Genomic DNA, 20793 nt, shown 5'->3' with positions numbered 1-20793 from the left:
AGTTTGTAGACGCTATAACTTTTGTGCAAACCAATAAATATACACTTATTGACATTTTTTTTTTACCAAAGACATGTGGCCAAATACATTTTGGCCTAAATGTATGACTAAAATAGAGTTTATTGGATTTTTTTTCTTATAACAAAAAGTAGAAAATATCATTTTTTTTCAAAATTTTCAGCCTTTTTCCGTTTATAGAGCAAAAAATAAAAACCACAGAGTTGATCAAATACCATCAAAAGAAATCTCTATTTGTGGGGAAAAAAGGACGCAAATTTAGTTTGAGTACAGCATTGCATGACCGCGCAATTAGCATTTAAAGCGACACAGTGCCAAATTGTAAAAAGTGCTCTGGTCAGGAAGGGGGTAAATCCTCCGGGGCTGAAGTGGTTAACACATATTGAAAGAAGATGAAAGATGAAACAGATGAAAGAATAATCTCACTGGTGAACTACCCAATATCCAAAATAAAACACTAAACTTGAGTTTATGATAGTACCTTTCTATACAATGGGTACAGCGTTGCACAGCCATTGATGTAAATGACAGGTACATTGGGAATTACACAAATAGGCTCAGCTGGCTCCCGTATATGAGGCCTCATACAGCAGTGTTACCTTGGAATGTTTTGGCCACAGCTTTACCTAAAGACCAACTCCACCTTTTGCGACATGTTATAAAGTATTATGGGCGTAACATGTTGCTAAGAACACACTCAGTTGTTGTATCACGGCAATAAATTAAAATTCCAGTCTCTTCTTCTATATTAATATGCAGGGCCAGGATGAAACTTTAATTTGTCAGGATCTCAATCTCCAGACCATATTATTTAATTGCTGGGATCTGTGGCTGGCAGGATTACTGTGCATATCCAACAAGGTATTTAAAGGCAGGGTTGTACAATACATAAGGGCCACTGCTAAGTACAGGTGCCATTCAGAGAATGCTTTGCATTTTCTGAATGAATGCAAAGTGTTCTGTGATTGGATGAATAGAGAGATGGGGTGGTGATGTCACACTATCTGTCTTGTCTAATCAGAAAACATTTTGCATTAATTCAGAAAATTAGCATTGCATTACTGTGCTGATCGGCGGACATCCTATATTCACAAGGCATAAGGACAGCCACTCAGTGTGGGATGGAGGAATTATGCATAACGTGCCAATGCCCGGAATTATTCTTTAAAGAGGTGTTCCAGACATTTTTCTGAAAATTAAATGTCAGCAGCCATAAAGACTGTAGCTTCTGACTATTAATAAACAGATACTTACCTGTACCAGGATGCAGCACTGTGCTCACCCAAGGGGGCACTGGGGACCGTCTTCGGTGCCAGCATCTTAACTGTGGGTACCTGGCTGTCACAATTTGCATGAGCCGCGCTCAGGGCCAGATTAAGAGCATCATGGGCCTGGTGCTGAGGATTTTGGTGGGCCTTTTTATGGAAACAAAATGAAAATGCAAACATTTTTTGCTAAAACAAATTAAATATACTCTCACCAGTAATTTCAGCCATACAGCCTCTGAGCAGCAGGACCACCACCAATACCACCTGCTATGCAGTCTCTCACTAACAGCAACATAGGGCGACCACATTTCCAAACTGCCATTCAGGGACATCCCCCCCTTCCCAAAAAAAAGATGAGGGGGAGGATGTAGTCTCGGGGGTTATGGGAAAATAGGTGGCGGGGGTGATTTTTTTGGGGCAAATGGCTGGTGTTAGCACTTAAAATCATCCTGACACTATGCTTGATATGACGTCAGGATGATCAAATTCCATTATTTCTATTACTACATTGTAATATATAGTGAAATAGTTCAACTCACCATGATGTAGAATCAGTGGGAACCTGAGCTTGTCACTTGCCACCATCGCCTGCCGCCAGATGCCACCCATAGCCTGCCATCAGATGCAGTGTGCCACTTGCCACCAGCAGCCTTCCACCAGATACAGTGTGCCACTTGCCACCAGCAGCCTGCCACCAGACACAGTGTGCCACTTGCCACCAGACAGTATGCCACCAGATACGGTGTGCCACTTGCCACCAGATACAGTGTGCCACTTGCCACCAGCAGCCTGCCACCAGATACAGTGTGTCACTTTCCACCAGCAGAATGCCACCAGACACAGTGTGCCACTTGCCACCAGACAGTATGCCACCAGATACGGTGTGCCACTTGTCACCAGATACACTGTGCCACTTGCCACCACCAGCATGCCACCAGATATGGTGTGCCACTTGCCACCACCAGCAGCCTTCCACCAGATACAGTGTGCCACTTGCCACCAGCAGCCTGCCACCAGATACAGTCAGCAGCCTGCTACCAGATACAGTGTGCCACTTGCCACAAGCAGCATGCCACCAGATACGGTGTGCCACTTGCCACCAGATACAGTGTGCCACTTGCCACCAGCAGCCTGCCACCAGATACAGTGTGCTACTTGCCACCCACAGCCTGCCACCAGACACAGTGTGCCACTTGCCAACAGCAGCCTGCCACCAGATACAGTGTGCTACTTGCCACTCACAGCCTGCCACCAGATGCAGTGTGCCACTTGCCACCAGCAGCATGCCACCAGATATAGTGTGCCACTTGCCACCAGCAGCCTGTCACCAGATACAGTGTGCTACTTGCCACCAGCAGCCTTCCTCCAGATACAGTGTGCCACTTGCCACCAGCAGCCTGCCACCAGACACAGTGTGCCACTTGCCACCAGACAGTGTGCCACCAGATACGGTGTGCCACTTGCCACCAGATACAGTGTGCCACTTGCCACCAGCAGCCTGCCACCAGCAGCCTGCCACCAGATACAGTGTGTCACTTTCCACCAGCAGAATGCCACCAGATACAGTGTGCCACTTGCCACCAGATACACTGTGCAACTTGCCACCAGCAGCCTGCCACCAGATATGGTGTGCTACTTGCCACCCACAGCCTGCTACCAGACACAGTGTGCCACTTGCCACCAGCAGCCTGCCACCAGACACAGTGTGCCACTTGCCACCAGCAGCCTGCCACCAAATACAGTGTGCCACTTGCCACCACCAGCATGCCACCAGATATGGTGTGCCACGTGCCACCAGATAGTGTGCCACTTGCCACCAGCAGCCTTCCACCAGATACAGTGTGCCACTTGCCACCAGCAGCATGCCAACAGATACGGTGTGCCACTTGCCACCAGATACCGTGTGCCACTTGCCACCAGCAGCCTGCCATCATATATGGTGTGCCACTTGCCAACAGAAGCCTGCCACCAGATACAGTGTGCCACTTGTCACCAGCAGCCTGTCACCAGATACAGTGTGCCACCTGCCACCAGCAGCCTGCCACCAGATACAGTCAGCAGCCTGCCACCAGATACAGTGTGCCACTTGCCACCAGCAGCCTGCCACCAGATACAGTGTGCTACTTGCCACCCACAGCCTGCCACCAGACACAGTGTGCCACTTGCCAACAGCAGCCTGCCACCAGATACAGTGTGCCACTTGCCACAAGCAGCATGCCACCAGATACGGTGTGCTACTTGCCACCCACAGCCTGCTACCAGACACAGTGTGCCACTTGCCACCAGCAGCCTGCCACCAGATATGGTGTGCCACTTGCCACCACCAGCATGCCACCAGATATGGTGTGCCACTTGCCACCAGATAGTGTGCCACTTGCCACCAGCAGCCTTCCACCAGATACAGTGTGCCACTTGCCACCAGCAGCATGCCAACAGATACGGTGTGCCACTTGCCACCAGATACAGTGTGCCACTTGCCACCAGCAGCCTGCCATCAGATATGGTGTGCCACTTGCCAACAGAAGCCTGCCACCAGATACAGTGTGCCACTTGTCACCAGCAGCCTGTCACCAGATACAGTGTGCCACCTGCCACCAGCAGCCTGCCACCAGATACAGTCAGCAGCCTGCCACCAGATACAGTGTGCCACTTGCCACCAGCAGCCTGTCACCAGATACAGTGTGCTACTTGCCACCAGCAGCCTGCCACCAGATACAGTCAGCAGCCTGCCACCAGATACAGTGTGCCACTTGCCACCAGCAGCCTTCCACCAGATACAGTGTGCCACTTGCCACCAGCAGCATGCCAACAGATACGGTGTGCCACTTGCCACCAGATGCCACTTGCCACCAGCAGCCTGCCATCAGATATGGTGTGCCACTTGCCAACAGAAGCCTGCCACCAGATACAGTGTGCCACTTGTCACCAGCAGCCTGTCACCAGATACAGTGTGCCACCTGCCACCAGCAGCCTGCCACCAGATACAGTCAGCAGCCTGCCACCAGATACAGTGTGCCACTTGCCACCAGCAGCCTGTCACCAGATACAGTGTGCCACTTGTCACCAGCAGCCTGTCACCAGATACAGTGTGCCACCTGCCACCAGCAGCCTGCCACCAGATACAGTCAGCAGCCTGCCACCAGATACAGTGTGCTACTTGCCACCAGCAGCCTGTCACCAGATACAGTGTGCCACTTGCCACCAGCAGCCTGCCACCAGATACAGTGTGCCACTTGCCACAAGCAGCATGCCACCAGATACGTTGTGCCACTTGCCACCAGACACAGTGTGCCACTTGCCACCAGCAGCCTGCCACTGCCTCCAGGACTCTGCCCAGACGGATAGGAGGGACAGGGCCTGCATAGTCAATCAAATACCTGGAGCCCCTACCCCTCCTGAGCTGGGATGGTATGGCCGTGTGTGTGTATGCCAGGAGTATTGATCAGACCAAGTTCTACAGGGGGGTTGTGTGTACAGCCTTTGGACTCACAGTGGTGTGCTGCAGTCGGCCGCACTGCTTGTGTATCTGCAGTTTTAGCTGCAGTCCTATTGATATACATCAGGTTGCAGGTTTTTGCTGCATTTTCTGAGTGTGCCAAAGATAAGATGCAGCATGCAGGAATTTTGGTGCGCTTTCAGAAAAAAACACACAACCTAATAGAAATCAATAGGACTGTGGGTAAAGCACAGGAAACCTGTGGATACACCAGCAATGGGCCAAAACACAGCAAACCAGTGTGAACCCTTCCTAAAAGCACAAGGGACCGAGTACTACCACAGGCTGAGGACACAATTCTTAACACTTTGGCTGCAGTTATAAGAGCTACTGCTGGAGGAATAAGTTAAAAACGAGGGGAAGGGAGATAAGAGTCACTGAGCTCACATTTGGATGGTCCCTGGAGGCTCATCACTCAGATATCTGCCGCTGTTCTGTTCATAATTTCCCACCCACACGGCTCCTTCTTCACTACACAGCCACAGACTTCACAGAGTGAGAGAGGGGAGGGGAAAGGCAGAGCCGACTCAGCCTCTCCCATTTGTGTAGGGGGGAACTGTGCACTGTGACAATGTAATAAACACAGTGAGCAAACACAGATGCAGCCAGACACCCCTACATTTACACACAGCTTCTCCTGTCCCATAGAAGTTTATGGACAGGGGAAAATGAGGCTTACTGCTGCCTGGGAGGGCCGATTTTAAGGCAGGGGCCTGGAGCTGCAGCTCCATCAGCCCCTATGTTAATCCGGCCCTGGCCGCGCTGCGCATTCTGAATGGTCCGGCAGTCTTATGAGACCTGTGATGTGTCCCAGAAGACTGCAGGATGGGAGAGGGGAAGGAGAACGTCTGGTCAGATCACCTAGGCAGTCTAAGTGGAAGTGGAATGCCAAATGTCAATGAGGAGGGGGAGGAGGCCTTAAAGTGGAACTTCCCGTTTTGGATGGAGTTCTGCTTTAGGATGCCCATACACATTAAAGCTGCACTGGAGATTTTTTGCTGTTCGATATTACTGTCTATTGAGTATACAGAAAGGCCTCTATTTTATAGCACCTGTGCTTTTCATATGGATTCTAGCTGACAGGTCTGTATGTATTTTTTAGCAACATGTTACGCCCATAATACAACGTAACATTTTTTTTCCTGAAAATTTGCATTTGATAAACAGTTGAGCAAATATGGTGCGACATAAAAAATTGCAACTATCATCTTTTTAATCTACAGAGTCTCTGTTTTCAGAATAATATTCTGAGGATTTAAGTAATTTTATGTCTTAAGATTGAGATTTTTCCATGTTTGCAAAAAAAAAAAAATGAAAAAAATTTCTCTAGTGCCAAAGTGGTTAAAGTGAGCTGCAGGTTAAGGATTCACATACCCCTTAAACACCCATGGAAAATAGATGTTGTGACCATTGTGTTTAACAAGCCCATCAACCAAACAGAGCAAAATGAGTTACAATATTTGATAACAGATAAAGTCCCACCTCTGCTGTGACATAAAACTCCTCCCCTGACTAATGACCACACCCACCCTTTGTAAACCCTTCACTCCTTATATATTTAGAACCTCATTCTAAGGGTTGGAGGAAGGGACAAATGTTCCTGCCTGGTCTGTACTCTTAACAGTCCCAAAATGTCCTAATAAACCTCTTGCCTTTCTGACCTCACTATTTTTCATTTTTTTGCAAGTAAGTCTCCTCCCCTTTTCTTTCTTACAACCCATCCCACTCATGTATCCTTTCACTTCATTTATATGAAGGTCTGCACCTGTTCCCGCAGCCACAACCACCCGCACAGAAAAACGCAAGAGGTGCGTGCGGGTGCCCTTAATCTTAACGGCACACACACACTGGAAATCACAGCAGCCATTTCCCACACTGGGAACTGCACTGCTCTTGTGGTTTCCATGCAGGCTGTGATTTAAAAAAATGGAGCAGGGACCTTTTCTCTGTGATTTCAGGAGGCACGGCAGCCTAAGTGCAAACAGTGAATACATATTATACCAATAAACACTAAAACAAAACAAAAATCACATAAACAGTGTATAGATATTATATCAATAAGCAGCACTATATGAGATAGAAAGAACAAAGTCCACTTCACCAAAAGTCCATGATGTGAAAAAATAAAAATAAAAAAAATGTGTCATGCATAAATATAGGGCGTGAGTGCCCTCTATCCCAGCCTCCTGAAGATGCCCCTTGGCGAAACACGTGTTGAGGCGGGTCCTGCTGGTACTGGTCATTTCAGGGCCATGAGTTCCATTCTAACCAGGGTGGAATGCACACTGGCTCTCTTTACAGCTAGTGGAATGGCAGTGATCCAACAAGAGTGATTATGCTATGAATATGTGCCAAACTATTGAAGCCCCTACAAATATGAGTGCAATGTTTTATTTTAAGAAAAGTTTTTTAAATTGTACACGATGAGTCTCACTCTTTGTCCCCCCATTTATATGAGCCAAATATATCTGAGTTCCTTCATATAAGCCATGTGTACCTGAATCTGGAGGATTCAATAAAAAAGGCAAAATTCCCCTGCTAAAAACACTTTTTGACCTGTTATTTAACATAGGTCCACCTATTCTGGTGAGTCCAGGCTGTCTAAGGGAGAGTGCACTGGGTGGTAGATTTAATTTCAGTGGAATAAGCGGAGCACCTTTAAATGTGGAACACATATATGAACGAATATTTTGGTATTGTTTTACATACATAGTTACATACATAGTTAGTCAGGTTGAAAAAAGACACAAGTCCATCCAGTTCAACCATAAAAAAAAACAAAAAAAAAAAAAACAATCGTACAATCCAATATACCCAATACTATACCCACAGTTGATCCAGAGGAAGGCAAAAAACCCCAGCAGAGCATGCTCCAATTTGCTACAGCAGGGGAAAAAATTCCTTCCTGATCCCCCAAGAGGCAATCGGATTTTCCCTGGATAAACTTTACCTATAAAATGTCAGTACCCAGTTATATTATGTACATTTAGGAAAGTATCCAGGCCTTTCTTAAAGCAATCTACTGAGCTGGCCAGAACCACCTCTGGAGGGAGTCTATTCCACATTTTCACAGCTCTTACTGTGAAGAAACCTTTCCGTATTTGGAGATGAAATCTCTTTTCCTCCAGTCGTAAAGAGTGCCCCCTTGTCCTCTGTGTTGACCGTAAAGTGAACAATTCAACACCAAGTTCACTATACGGACCCCTTATATATTTGAACATGTTGATCATATCCCCCCTTATTCTCCTCTTCTCAAGAGTGAACAAATTCAGTTCCTCTAATCTTTCCTCATAGCTGAGCTCCTCCATGCCTCTTGTCAGTTTGGTTGTCCTTCTCTGGACTTTCTCCAGTTCCCCGATATCCTTTTTGAGAACTGGAGCCCAAAACTGGACTGCATATTCCAGATGAGGTCTTACTAATGATTTGAACAGGGGCAAAATGATGTCTCTCTCTCTGGAGTCCATACCTCTCTTAATACAAGAAAGGACTTTGCTCGCTTTGGAAACCGCAGCTTGGCATTGCATGCTATTATTGAGCTTATGATCTACCAAAACCCAGATCCTTCTCCACTACGGATTCCCCCAGTTGTACTCCCCCTAGCATGTATGATGCATTCATATTCTTAGCCCCCAAGTGCATGACTTTACATTTCTCAATATTAAACCTCATCTGCCACATAGACGCCCAATTAGACAGGGCATTGAGGTCAGCTTGTAAATTGGAGACATCCTGTAAGGACGTTATTCCACTGCATAGCTTGGTGTCATCTGCAAAGATAGAAATGTTACTTTTGATCCCAGATCCAATATCATTTATAAAGATATTAAAGAGTAAGGGTCCCAGCACTGAACCTTGGGGTACACCACTGATAACCTTAGACCATTCAGAGTAAGAATCATTAACCACTACTCTCTGAATTCTGTCTTTTAGCCAGTTTTCTATCCATTTACAAACTGATATTTCCAAGCCTGTAGACAAACATTTTTCCACATCATGGACTTTTGGTGAAGTGGACTTTGTTCTTTCTATCTCATATAATATCTATACACTGTTTACACTTATGTGATATTTTGTTGTTTTAGTGTTTAATGGTATAATATTTATGCACTTTTTGCACTTATGTAATAATGTTTATCAAAACTAGCGCTGCTGTAATTAACATATACAATTTGCACTTGGTGGACACACTGAGTTTATCAGTAGCAGCTTGTTTTATTTAATGTTCTCTTAGTATGAGGATTTAGTGGGCTTAGTGCTGTTGGTTTACTTTCAGCATTCAAATGAATGGGCTGAACGTGGCTCCCAGAGCCACACAAGTGTGAAGGCAAACCTAGATTTAAATCATATTTGCCAGAGAGACGGGATGATTATCCATACCTTCATAAAAAAGCTGGAAGTCCTTCTGCAGAGGTTCTTGTAGAGAGTCATGTTGGACTTTACAGGAGAAGGTCTGGTTCTGGTCATCTTCGGTCGGTGTAATTGTCATGGTGCTGTTCACCTGGTACATTCCATCTTTATACAATTGTGGTTTTCCCATGAAATAATTTTTCAGGACCTCTCCTTTTCTGTACCAAGTTATCAAGATATCCGGAGGGAAGAATCCAGTGGCCTTACAGGTCAGGGTGTTCTCTGTATTTCTCTGGACCTTCGTACTTTGTATAGAGAGTAGAGGTTTAGCTGCAGGGAACACAGATACATGTATGAAGTGGGATATACTATATATACTTTTTAGAAACCTCCATCCAAAGTAGGAGAGATATGTACAAGTGTGGGGTCTTGACTGTCAAAACTGTTGTTCTTTTTAGATTTTAATAGAGTGTGGAAGGGTTAAAACCTCTGTCAGATTTTTATTGCTGCGCCTGTCTCATAAAGGGTATTCATCTTCTCTATTTGTTTTGGTGACCATTGTCATTGGGTACAGAAAGTGATGGAAATTTCATAATATTGGATCTTCTACCAAAACAGGATAAAGAGGTGATCTTCCGATGCTGACCCCCTGTTCCAGTGACAACAGTCTAAAGGAGAATTTTGAGTCACTTTGCAGAGATTTCCACTTGCTAAAAGCTCACCAAAAATTCAACAAGTACTTTTTCATGTTTATTATATTAATAAAAATTATATCAGGTGATTCTGCCATGAAAGTCCTTGTTCAGGCACTTCCTATTGTGACAACACTGTCGTTCTCACCCAGTAGTGCTCTTGCGTTGACAACCTGTCACACAGCATCCAATAGAGATTAGGGAGAGGCACTTTATTACACATTATGTAGGCATAGTTCACTGTTGACTGTTTGACTGTTCACTGTCTGAAGACCCACACTCTGCCACCTTCATTTTCCCCAAAATTCACAAGTTGATAACTTAAATCTCATGTCTAGGGTAAGAAGCAGGGAAGGTGAAACACTTGACAAACCAAAGTCCAGCTTAAGGTACCTTTGAGAGAAAGCAGATACTGTAAGTTAGAAGCTATGCAGGGCACCTTCAATAGCCTTGGAATTTCAAAAATTTTTTGATAAAGCCCTGCCAGGTCATAAACAGCCTGTACTACTCTCAACTTGCAGTCATATTACATGATTCCTATGGTAAAGGAGTTACCTTCCAAAAAAGTGGCTGCACTAATGAGGCACCAAAAATGCCTGATTTTCAAGGTCCTGGAGGCTAATAAGACCCATTAGACCTCCTAAGAGAAATATATATAAAATCTCTTTCATATTTGGTTTCTAACAAAGCATAATTTAATTCTGTTAAATAATATGATGGTTTGTGAATTTTTAAACCTGTTATATGTAAATATAGTTGTACATTGGATAGTTGACATTAAGGGTATGTCCCTTGGGATACTATAACACAACAATACACCCCTCAGACCCTTTGATTGGGTGGAAGTAATTCTCCAATGCCTTCTCAAGGGTCAAGAAAAAGCTGATGCATTTGGCAGCTGGAACTTTCGATTACCATCAAAACTACCAGGGATTCTAGATTATTTTACTGGTGCTTATGACTGTTTTGTAGTGTATTTTTTGTAAATATTTAACGCATTGTTTTTTTTTTTTTCATAAAAACAATATTTCATTCTTAGGTTGAATCTTTGAATGCTCTAAAACACATGGGGGCAGCTACTGTGTATGTAAAGAAGCAACTGCTCGGTTAACCTGCCCCAGTGACAACCACTATTAGTCTACTTGTGCTTTGATTGTTGTCCCATGAGCTGGAAAATCTCTGCGCAGGGTGAGGCGTTACAACATGTCCCATATGTGAGGACTACAAACAGCTGTGATGACACACATTGAGCAGGCATGACCCACCAGTGTCACTATCAGGAATTTGGTCCACAACAAGGGTGTAGGCAGGTAGAGTTTGATTGTGAATAAAAGGCAATAATAAAAGTCTTAAATGAATAGTCCCTTTAAGTATTGCAGCAGCGCTTCATGTCCAAAACTAATGGACACTCTTTCATATATAGTCCATATATGAGAAGACACACGGTAGCAGAGGAGATCTACAATAGCTTCAGCTGAGAAGTCAGGAAGTGACGAAACGCGTCAGTGACATGATCTACAGGAAGTGACGTGTGCGCTCCATGGGCCGAGGAGGAACCAGGAAGTACATCGCTTCTGTTGTACACAGCGAACCCTCCTGTCGGCTTTCTGGTGACCGGGAGATCACACAGGCACAGTGCACTTTACATTTGCTTCATTGTCATTGCTTTCTGGTACGCATATTTTATATGAGGGGATGTTTTGAATGAATAAATCTTTAAAAGCAATATTATACTATGTGGACATTCCATTCCTCCCATATGGTTTACTGGAGCTGCAGAGAGCGTGACTGACACCTAGTGGACATTCAGGAGCGGTGGAGAACTATTATTATTATCCAAGGCTTTTGATTGATGTATTTCTGGTGAGTGCATCCCCATTGGGGAGGTTTCCCTCACGTGGTGAAGTGTTTGGTGGAAGCCCCCCTTTACAGAACACAGCTGAAGCTTTTGTAGATCTCCTCTGCTACCGTGTGTCTTCTCATATATGGACTATATATGAAAGCGTGTCCATTAGTTTTGGACATGAAGCGCTGCTGCAATATTTAAAGGGACTATTCATTTAAGACTTTTATTCACAAATTCAACTATTTAAGTAGCTGCTTTTCAGAGTGTTTAGACTACATCAGTACCGTGTGTGTAATTTAGCCCAGGGCGCAGAGCGATGTTTCGGTAGGCGGTCATTTTAAGCCTCTTTTTTATTCACAGGTAGAGTTTGATGCTGCTCCAGTCGGGAGGGTTAGTGTTAACTATGTTTCCCGGCTGTTTCTTGGTGGGCTTTAATGAGTCCACCCACTGTAAAAATGGGACAGGGGTCCAATCCAGGCTGAAAAGGTACTGCAAATCTGAGGTTGTTACTATTACCATTGCTGGACTCCATCCTGGTAGCCTGCTGGATGTGCCAAGGCTGCAATCCCAACTAATGCACCTCCAGCCTAGAGGGATTGCTGGGACCTGCAGTCTGCACCGAAGATGGCAAACCTTGGTACTACCAACATGGACTCTTTTCTGTGCAGGCATGCTGGGGCAGCCACACGCCTGAGTTAGGAACTAGTTTAAGGAGAGACTGTTGCCTTTGTTTGACTGTCATGCCACATTATTTAAGCAAAGCTTTTGAAACTTTGCCTTTGCCTGGTCTGAAGTTACTCAAGGGGTATAATGCAAGTAACTGGCATATACAGCCTACATTTTGGGTCAGTTAAGCACATTAGGGTACAAGGATAACGGTACAAGAGTTAATACTTTGTGAAGATACAGTGGTTACCAAGGATAATAAAGATCTTCCTAGCAGCCTGTCTTAAGCGTGTACACGTGGGAAAGCTTCTAGCAGGAGGAGTTGTTGTTGGCACTCTCTCCATGAGCAGGTCCGTCTCCCATAACAATGGGAGTTGATCTGCACTGCAGAGGTCCTCTGCCTGTGCACAGGTACGGAAGAGGCAGAGTTAAGGAATTGCACACATGGAACACGGTGGGCCCAATGCAATTACTGGGAGTGATGTAACGGAGATACACTGGACAGATGAAAGGGCATTGGCTCAGCATGTCCCTCCTAATTGCATCAGTGATCATGGTGGTGTACATTAACATCAAGAGAGTCAACTAGAGTTTAAGTCAGCCGTGTAAGCAAAGGTACCCCATGTGTAAAGCAGACTCAATCCAAAAATGCCTAGCGTAGACCAGAAGAACCCACCCTGGGGAAGGCCTCCTATGTGACCCCCACTTGGTGCCCAACGAGGAGGGGAACATGAAGGAGGTACCACCTGCCTCCCCTACAAGGATGTGAAGCCAATGCAGAAGCAAATGTATACAGACAGGAAGTGGCTGAATAAGGCTGGAGATCAGCAACACTAGGATGCAAATAAAGGTAAAAAAAGTATTTTATGGGGAAAAAAACATGGCGATTGCCTGTGATACAAAGTGCTTTGGCAAACTAAAAACCATCTAGTTAGAGATTAGATCTACATTTAACATGAAAGCAATGTTGAATTTAACATTAACATTTACCATTTTAATCTAGTAGGTACCCTTACCAAACACTTTTAATGAAATTTCCTTCTCCTTGCTTTCAGCGTTGTAGATAACGGTACACATATAGGTGCCCCTATCAGAGATGGTCACATTAGATATGTGTAATGAGGCGTATCCATCCCCCAGGGATTCCACGTTGAGGGACATCCTGGGGTCTTGGGTGGAGAAGACTTTGTTGTCATATCTCAGGATGACTTTTCCCTGGAAGGTCCATAATATGATCAGGAAGTTAAGATCCAGCGTCTTATCCACTGAGAAGGAGCAGATGAGGACGGTGTCCCTGGTGAAAAGGGCCCTTTGTGTAGAAGGAGCAGAGACATCCAAAGCTGCATCTATTGAGATACATTAACAAGTACTTAGAAAATTCATAGGAGCAAAGAAAATAAAGTGCTGATGGGGAGGGAGACAAAAAAAAATAGACAAATGAAACTATATTCAAGTATGTAAACCTTTTGTTTCATTTTGGATAGAATTTAGAAGGGTTAGAACACCTGCTAGATATTTCTTGCTCCATGTCCCTGCTGGAGAGATTCACCTCACTATTGGTCCTGGTGACCATTGTCTCTGGTACACAAAGTGATGGGAAATCTGAACTTTTTGATTTGTCAATGAAACAGAAGGTGAGGAGATTTCTTCGCATGGGTCCCCTTGTTCTAGCAAAAGCTATTTAAGAGGAGATATCCCCTTAATTTGGAGAGATCTACTTTTACTTCCTGCTGTGTCTCTGGATCAATTTGGATTTATATTCAAATCTAAAAGAAAAGGGTTTGACTTTAAATACACTTTAATGCAGTTCTGTATTAATAAAAAACATAAAAAAAATTTTTTTGCAAGTAGTGTAAGTACCCGAGTTTGACCTGGTATCAACCTCTTGCAGCTCCACTGAAATGCGTAGCGGTCAGCCTATTCCGTTGACATTGACAGTACCTGTCTGAGGCACACAAGGGACGGCTGAGATGCCACTGGATTTCTTCAACTCAGGTGGGTCCAGCTTTACCAACAACAGTCTATTATCCAAGCAGCTTGTTTGTGGTTCTATCCTCCACTGCACAGTGTAACCCCCTGCTCCCCACCCCAAGATGTTATACAGGTTTTACATGTGACTGTGCTATTTCTTTTTGTGCATAAATGACAATACACACTGATCCTATGCCCTTGCTGTTTGCTCTTTTTCATGTTCTCCCAGCACAGCCAGAAAACTGACCGTGCTATGATGGATGTGCTTTCCTGCCTAGTGTAGTCAGTTTGAAATATAAAATCAAGGGACTGGGGACTGGCAGGATCGCCAGGAATTTAACATAAATAAAGCAATACAAAGAGAACAGGATACTTTTTAACAGCAGCACAGACCACTGTCACAGTCACTCCTCTTTGGCTCAATACACAGTCTAAGGTTATTCTTTTTGGTGTTTTTGGAGGTAATGTAGATAAGCATGGGAAAATTGAGTGGCATACTCCAAAAAGAACTATGTACAAAGTGAGGACGGTAAACTTCCAAATAATGATAAACCAGTTATAGGGACACACCATTACATTGAGTGAGCTTGGTTTGTGTTTGGCTCGGACTGGAAGGGTGGGTTTTGGTAGGTTAGGATAGGATGTCTGTGTCTGGTTCTGTGGTGATTGTGTTGAACCTGACCCCACATGTTTACCCTGTACAATTGTTTGGGGGATTTGGCTGTGTATGCTGCTGGAGTGTTGTGATAGGGATGAGGGCGGGTTGGATGGGTGTTGGTTTGGGTGCCATATGTGTGGTTTATGTGTGTGTGTGTGTGTGGGGATGGTTTGGTATTATGCCCCGGTGAACTGGCACTTTGGGGGTTGTGTCATTTTTTGGGGAGGTGTTCGGCGGTTGAGATGTGTGTGGGGGTCCCCTTTATGTCCCGTGGGAGGGTGAAAGGGCGTTGGGATTTGTTTTGTGTATTTGTGAGTTTGTGCAAATGTTGTAATTGGGTGTGAATGTCCACATGCTAGTTAGGCCCCCTTTAGTCACCATATTGTGGACACGTGCTGATCTGGCTTTTTGGTATGTGTCTTTTTTATATTGTAGTATTTCAGGCATGGTAACTGTATCCGCCTGAGTCCACCTTTGTATGATCCAGTGTCCGTTAGACTTTGTCCTGGGTACTGACACCTTGGACTATATGGTCAATCCATAGCTCTGGTTCCCTACATATTGGGAAATGCATATAGCCACATTTGGATAAAGTTGGTGAGCGCTTTTCTAATTTTTCTGCCATTATTGCTTTCTAGAATATGATAAATATATGTAGCACCCTGGAGTTTAGGCAGGGTTGCTCCCCACAAATTTACTTGCCAGGAGTAGTTATCCTGGTTGATTGTTAGAGATCCATTGATTTCTCCCGAAGTTTGGCCTTTTTGCACTTTTCTCTTCTACCACTAGGTGGCCGGGGTACTTGGTGGTACTAGATATGAGAAGGGCAACCCAAGGTCAGGTTATGGGTATTAGGGGTATCTCAGCCAATGGGCAGGGGTTTTCTTGAATCCCTTGGCCTGCTGGGAGAACCTATATATTTGGGTGGAGTCAGGTGATTTATGTTCTGTGCCACCTGGACAGCTGTCTGGGTGGACGTGTGTCGTATTGCCCGGGCCCCTAGGCTGGAAATTGGGTCTATCCTGGGCACATCTGGCTGCTCGGCTGTCTGAGGGCCTATCCAGAAGCAAGAGAGCAGCGCAGGGTTGGGATTGCGGCTTGCAGTCCAACCAAGAGTGACGGTTCTGTCGGCCTGAGAACCTGTGGTGGTCGAAGGTAGAGGGGAAGCTGTCGCCAGTAAGGGACTATCTGCCTAATTACCAGGGACCACAGTGAGTAACTGAAGCAAGTACCTGAGCCTTATTCCCACCAACTAGGAATGGTGAAGAATCGGGAAACTTCAGTGGGAATCAAGCCAGGGACCCAGCCAGCGGAGGTGATGCTTGCAGAGAAGCCTTGTGTGTCAAGGCAGGGACTGAGTAGGCCAGTGTGGGTGAAGCTTGAGAGGTATCTAGAGTGCCAATCTAGGGACACAGCAGAGAGGCAGGGGTGGCGCTTGAGGAAGATGAAATAGTGATGGTAGTTGCGCTGTGAAAAAGGGGGTGTGGGAGGGGCTGATATAAGAATGTGATGGTGGAAACAGGAGTAGTATGTGGTAAAAGCAACCAAGTGTACATACATAAAATCAAATGTCACAAGATGCCTGGTGTAGTAGAGTAATCCAAAAGATATATAAATATATAAAGGAAAATACCCGTGTGAACAAAAAATAATAATATAATATATTATATAGCAAACAAGTGTGTAATATAACTACATGATCATTGATATGGAAAGTCCAAGAAACACTGTTAAAGTATATGAAACATTGCAAAAATGTAAAATGACAGAAAAAATGTATCAGAAAAAATCGTCCATAAAAGGTGAATGTAAAACAATCCCACCACCAAAAAACAAAAAAATCTTCAGTGATAGCACCTCTGTGTCTGCAAGCAGCTCACCTTACTGCTGTAAGGTGTACAGCATAGGCTGGTCACAGGTCATAGGTAGGCTAATGGATGCACAGGTGAAGGAATATCCCATATGTTGCTTAAACGGTCCCAGTGGTGGATGTTCAAGACGATATATAAAAAGAAATGCATAGAAAATGCATATAGCGTGACTCCGTAATGAACACAGTGGGAAAGGGATGGATGAAAAAGCGATGCACTCACTTTTTAGAAATGAGCGTAGGCACCAATCCACGAACGCCGAGTTCGTATGCCCTTGTTGAAAAAACTTCAGTCAGTTCCTGCTCCCCGGTGCTCATCAAATACGGTGGATATAAGTAAAGCATGAAGAGAGAATATACATAGCATAATCCCGTATATTAAAGCCAGTTTATTGAAAAGGTAAGAAACAGACTCACATGTAAAATCAAATACAGAGCGGAGCATCCACGAGCACCGAGCTCGTCTCCTGCCGTCAGACTGTGAGTGTACCCAGTGCTCCAATCCCGATGCGTATCGTTACATCACGTGACTTCATCAGGAGATAACACAGGGTAAGGGTACATGTCTTTAATACCGACCCAATTAATTTCAAAGCCCGTCATTGAAATGAATGGCGTCGGTATTAGGAAGGTCCGCCAGCCATTTTGCTAGGGTCTCGCACATAGACACTCAGTATAAGATGATACATATGCTAATGAGAGGTGAGATGACCTATGTATGACTATCGGAGAGGCACAGCGAAGGGCAACAGCTAAATGGCACTGTGACCCAGGTGAATATATGTTTTAAAAACGGGGGGTAAAAACCAATGAAAATAATAATAAGTATGCACAGAGAGTGCATAAAAAGGGAGAAAATATAACAAATAAAAAATAATAATAAAAATGAAAAATATTATTTATTTATTAAGAAAAATATATACTATATATATAGTACTATATTAGTACTATACTATATATATATATATATATATATATATATATATATATATATATATATATATATATATATATATATATATAAAACATATACTTTAACAGTGTTTCTTGGACTTTCCATATCAATGATCATGTAGTTATATGACACACTTGTTTGCTATATAATATATTATATTATTATTTTTTGTTCACACGGGTATTTTCCTTTATATATTTATATATCTTTTGGATTACTCTACTACACCAGGCATCTTGTGACATTTGATTTTATGTATGTACACTTGGTTGCTTTTACCACATACTACTGCTGTTTCCACCATCACATTCTTATATCAGCCCCTCCCACACCCCCTTTTTCACAGAGCAACTACCATCATTATTTCATTTTAATATTTTTTTCTGTTCGGATCAGAATCACAGGTGTTGCAGCAGTGTCCCTTAGTGCAGACCCTTAGACAGCACGGAAGTCATCCACACTCACAGCTTGAGGAAGATACCACCGTGAAGATTAGAGGAGCTCAAGGGATTCAGTGTCAGTGAATCAGTGGGTCTAGTGAGAGACCAGGAGCTCAGTGTACTGAACAACTGCAAGGAGCGATTGTAGTGAAAGTGAAGGAACTTTTAAGCCTTGTGTTTGGAACTGTTAAAGACTGTTGCCATAGGAGACAGCATTCCTACACATCCAGATGTGGTGTCTTGCTGGATGCCTTTCTCTGCATGGCTGTCCTCCTATTGAAGTCTCGGAGTCTGACAATTAATCTTGCATCCACCTAAGGGTGTCCTGGCCCTAACCCTCTCTTCCCAAAAAAAAGGGTTTGTCAAGAGAAATAAACTTTCTTTTGCATCCAAGAAGTGTCTGGCGCCCAATAACTTTAACTACTCTGCACCCACCATGCCTAACAATCCACTACATGCAGAAGGATGTCAGCTGTCCCTGGAGGTTCTCCTTAGATCAAAGGAGGCCTGGGACTTTGCTACATATACACAGTATCTCACAAAAGTGAGTACACCCCTCACATTTTTGTAAATATTTTATTATATTTTATATGTGACAACACTGAAGAAATGACACTTGTCTACAATGTAAAGTGGTGAGTGTACAGCTTGTATAACTGTAAATTTGCTGTCCCCTCAAAATAACTCAACACACAGCCATTAATGTCTAAACCGCTGGCAACAAAAGTGAGTACACCCCTAAGTGAAAATGTCCAAATTGGGCCCAATTAGCCATTTTCCCTCCCCGGTGTCATGTGACTTGTTAGTGTTACAAGGTCTCAGGTGTGAATGGGGAGCAGGTGTGTTAAATTTGGTGTTATCGCTCTCACTCTCTCATACTGGTCACTGGAAGTTCAACATGGCACCTCATGGTAAAGAACTCTCTGAGGATCTGAAAACAAGAATTGTTGCTTTACATAAAGATGTATAAACCAAAAAAGAGAAACAAGAGCTTTATATACAATAATATCCATATAACATTGTTTACTGAGTATCGGTAGTGTCACTCTAGTCAGGAAAGCTGCATATATATAAAAAAACAGAGTTGTTCTTATCAAGAGTGTAAGAAACCAGAGGACTAAATGAGTGACACAGCATACAATGTAAGAAAAATAGAAAAATATAATATATTTATTAATGAATTAAAATTTCACTATTCTCCCCATTGGGAGATGATGGTTATAACACTGAAACCATGACAAATATCCAGAGATTACTGTGTCAGTCTCTAGATATGGCAACACACAGCACAAGACAACAGACACAAAACATTACAATTAAACAAATAAACAATCGTCCGGATACCAGATATCTATGTGTGGATGTCCATGCCAAGACCAATATGTCTTATGTGCATTAAATAATATGAGGTAATTAATGGCATGGGCATCCACACAGGGGTCCCTGGAAGACTCGAGTCCACAGACTAATGATGGAAAGAAGGGGGAGGGAAAAATGGGAGTAGGTCTGATAGTTAGCCTGTAAAGTTAATTAGCTGTAATTGGAAGATCTGAGTTGGATATAGTTTTCTCGATCATATGGAAGGAAATGTCTATAAAAATAGAATTAAGTTGAGGGAACAGTTTGCAATGCTGTTACTGATGTGGATTAGGGATGAGCCGAACACCCCCCGGTTCGGTTCGCAAAAGAACATGCGAACAGGCAAACAATTTGTTCGAACACGCGAACACCGTTAAAGTCTATGGGACACGAACATGAATAATCAAAAGTTCTCATTTTAAAGGCTTATATGCAAGTTATTGTCATAAAAAGTGTTTGGGGACCCGGGTCCTGCCCCAGGGGACATGGATCAATGCAAAAAAAAGTTTTAAAAATGGCTGTTTTTTCGGGAGCAGTGATTTTAATAATGCTTAAAGTCAAACAATAAAAGTGAAATATTTCTTTAACCACTTCCCGCCCGCCCTATAGCGGATTGATGTCCGGGAAGTGGTTGTGTTATCCTGACTGGGCGTCATATGACGTCCAGCAGGATAAAATGCCGCAGCACGCCCCCGGGGGCGCGCATCGCGGCGATCGGTGGAGCGGTGTGTCAGTCTGACACACCGCTCCACCGATCTTGGTAAAAAGCCTCCGGCGGAGGCTCTTTACCACGTGATCAGCCATGTCCAATCACGGCTGATCACGCTGTCAATAGGAAGAGCCGTTGATCGGCTCTTCCTCACTCGCGTCTGACAGACGCGAGTAAAGGAGAGCCGATCGGCGGCTCTCCTGGCAGGGGAGGTCTGTGCTGATTGTTTATCAGCGCACCCCCCCCGCAGATCACCACACTGGACCACCAGGGATCGCCACTAGGACCACCAGGGAAGGGGCAACATGTGGATGGCCAGGTATGTACCCCATGGCCATCCACATGTGCCCAGTGTGCCAAATCAATGCCAATCAGTGCCCACAAATGGGCACTGATTGGCACCATTATGTTGCAGTGATGCCCAGCAATGCCACCCTTAGGGGCATCACTGCAAACAAGCAGTGCCATCAGTGCCACCCATCAGTTTCCATTCATGCC

General features: G+C 44.2%; 1 protein-coding gene across 1 annotated transcript in view; it reads right to left on the bottom strand.

The window, feature by feature from the left end:
- The window catches only part of LOC141148575 (uncharacterized), a 121942-nt gene that overhangs the window by 75929 nt on the left and 25220 nt on the right, over positions 1–20793 (bottom strand). Inside the window, exons 2-3 of the mRNA XM_073636138.1 lie at positions 13350–13679; positions 9160–9459 (exon numbers count right to left, since the gene is read on the bottom strand). Of these exons, the coding sequence (XP_073492239.1) occupies positions 9160–9459; positions 13350–13679 (630 nt within the window). The remainder of the gene's footprint in view (positions 1–9159; positions 9460–13349; positions 13680–20793) is intronic.

Source organism: Aquarana catesbeiana, linkage group LG06 (genome assembly GCF_042186555.1).
Source record: "Aquarana catesbeiana isolate 2022-GZ linkage group LG06, ASM4218655v1, whole genome shotgun sequence".
Lineage (NCBI taxonomy): Eukaryota > Metazoa > Chordata > Amphibia > Anura > Ranidae > Aquarana > Aquarana catesbeiana.
Note: the sequence above shows the minus strand (reverse complement) of the source record. Positions and strands in the feature narration are given on the sequence as shown.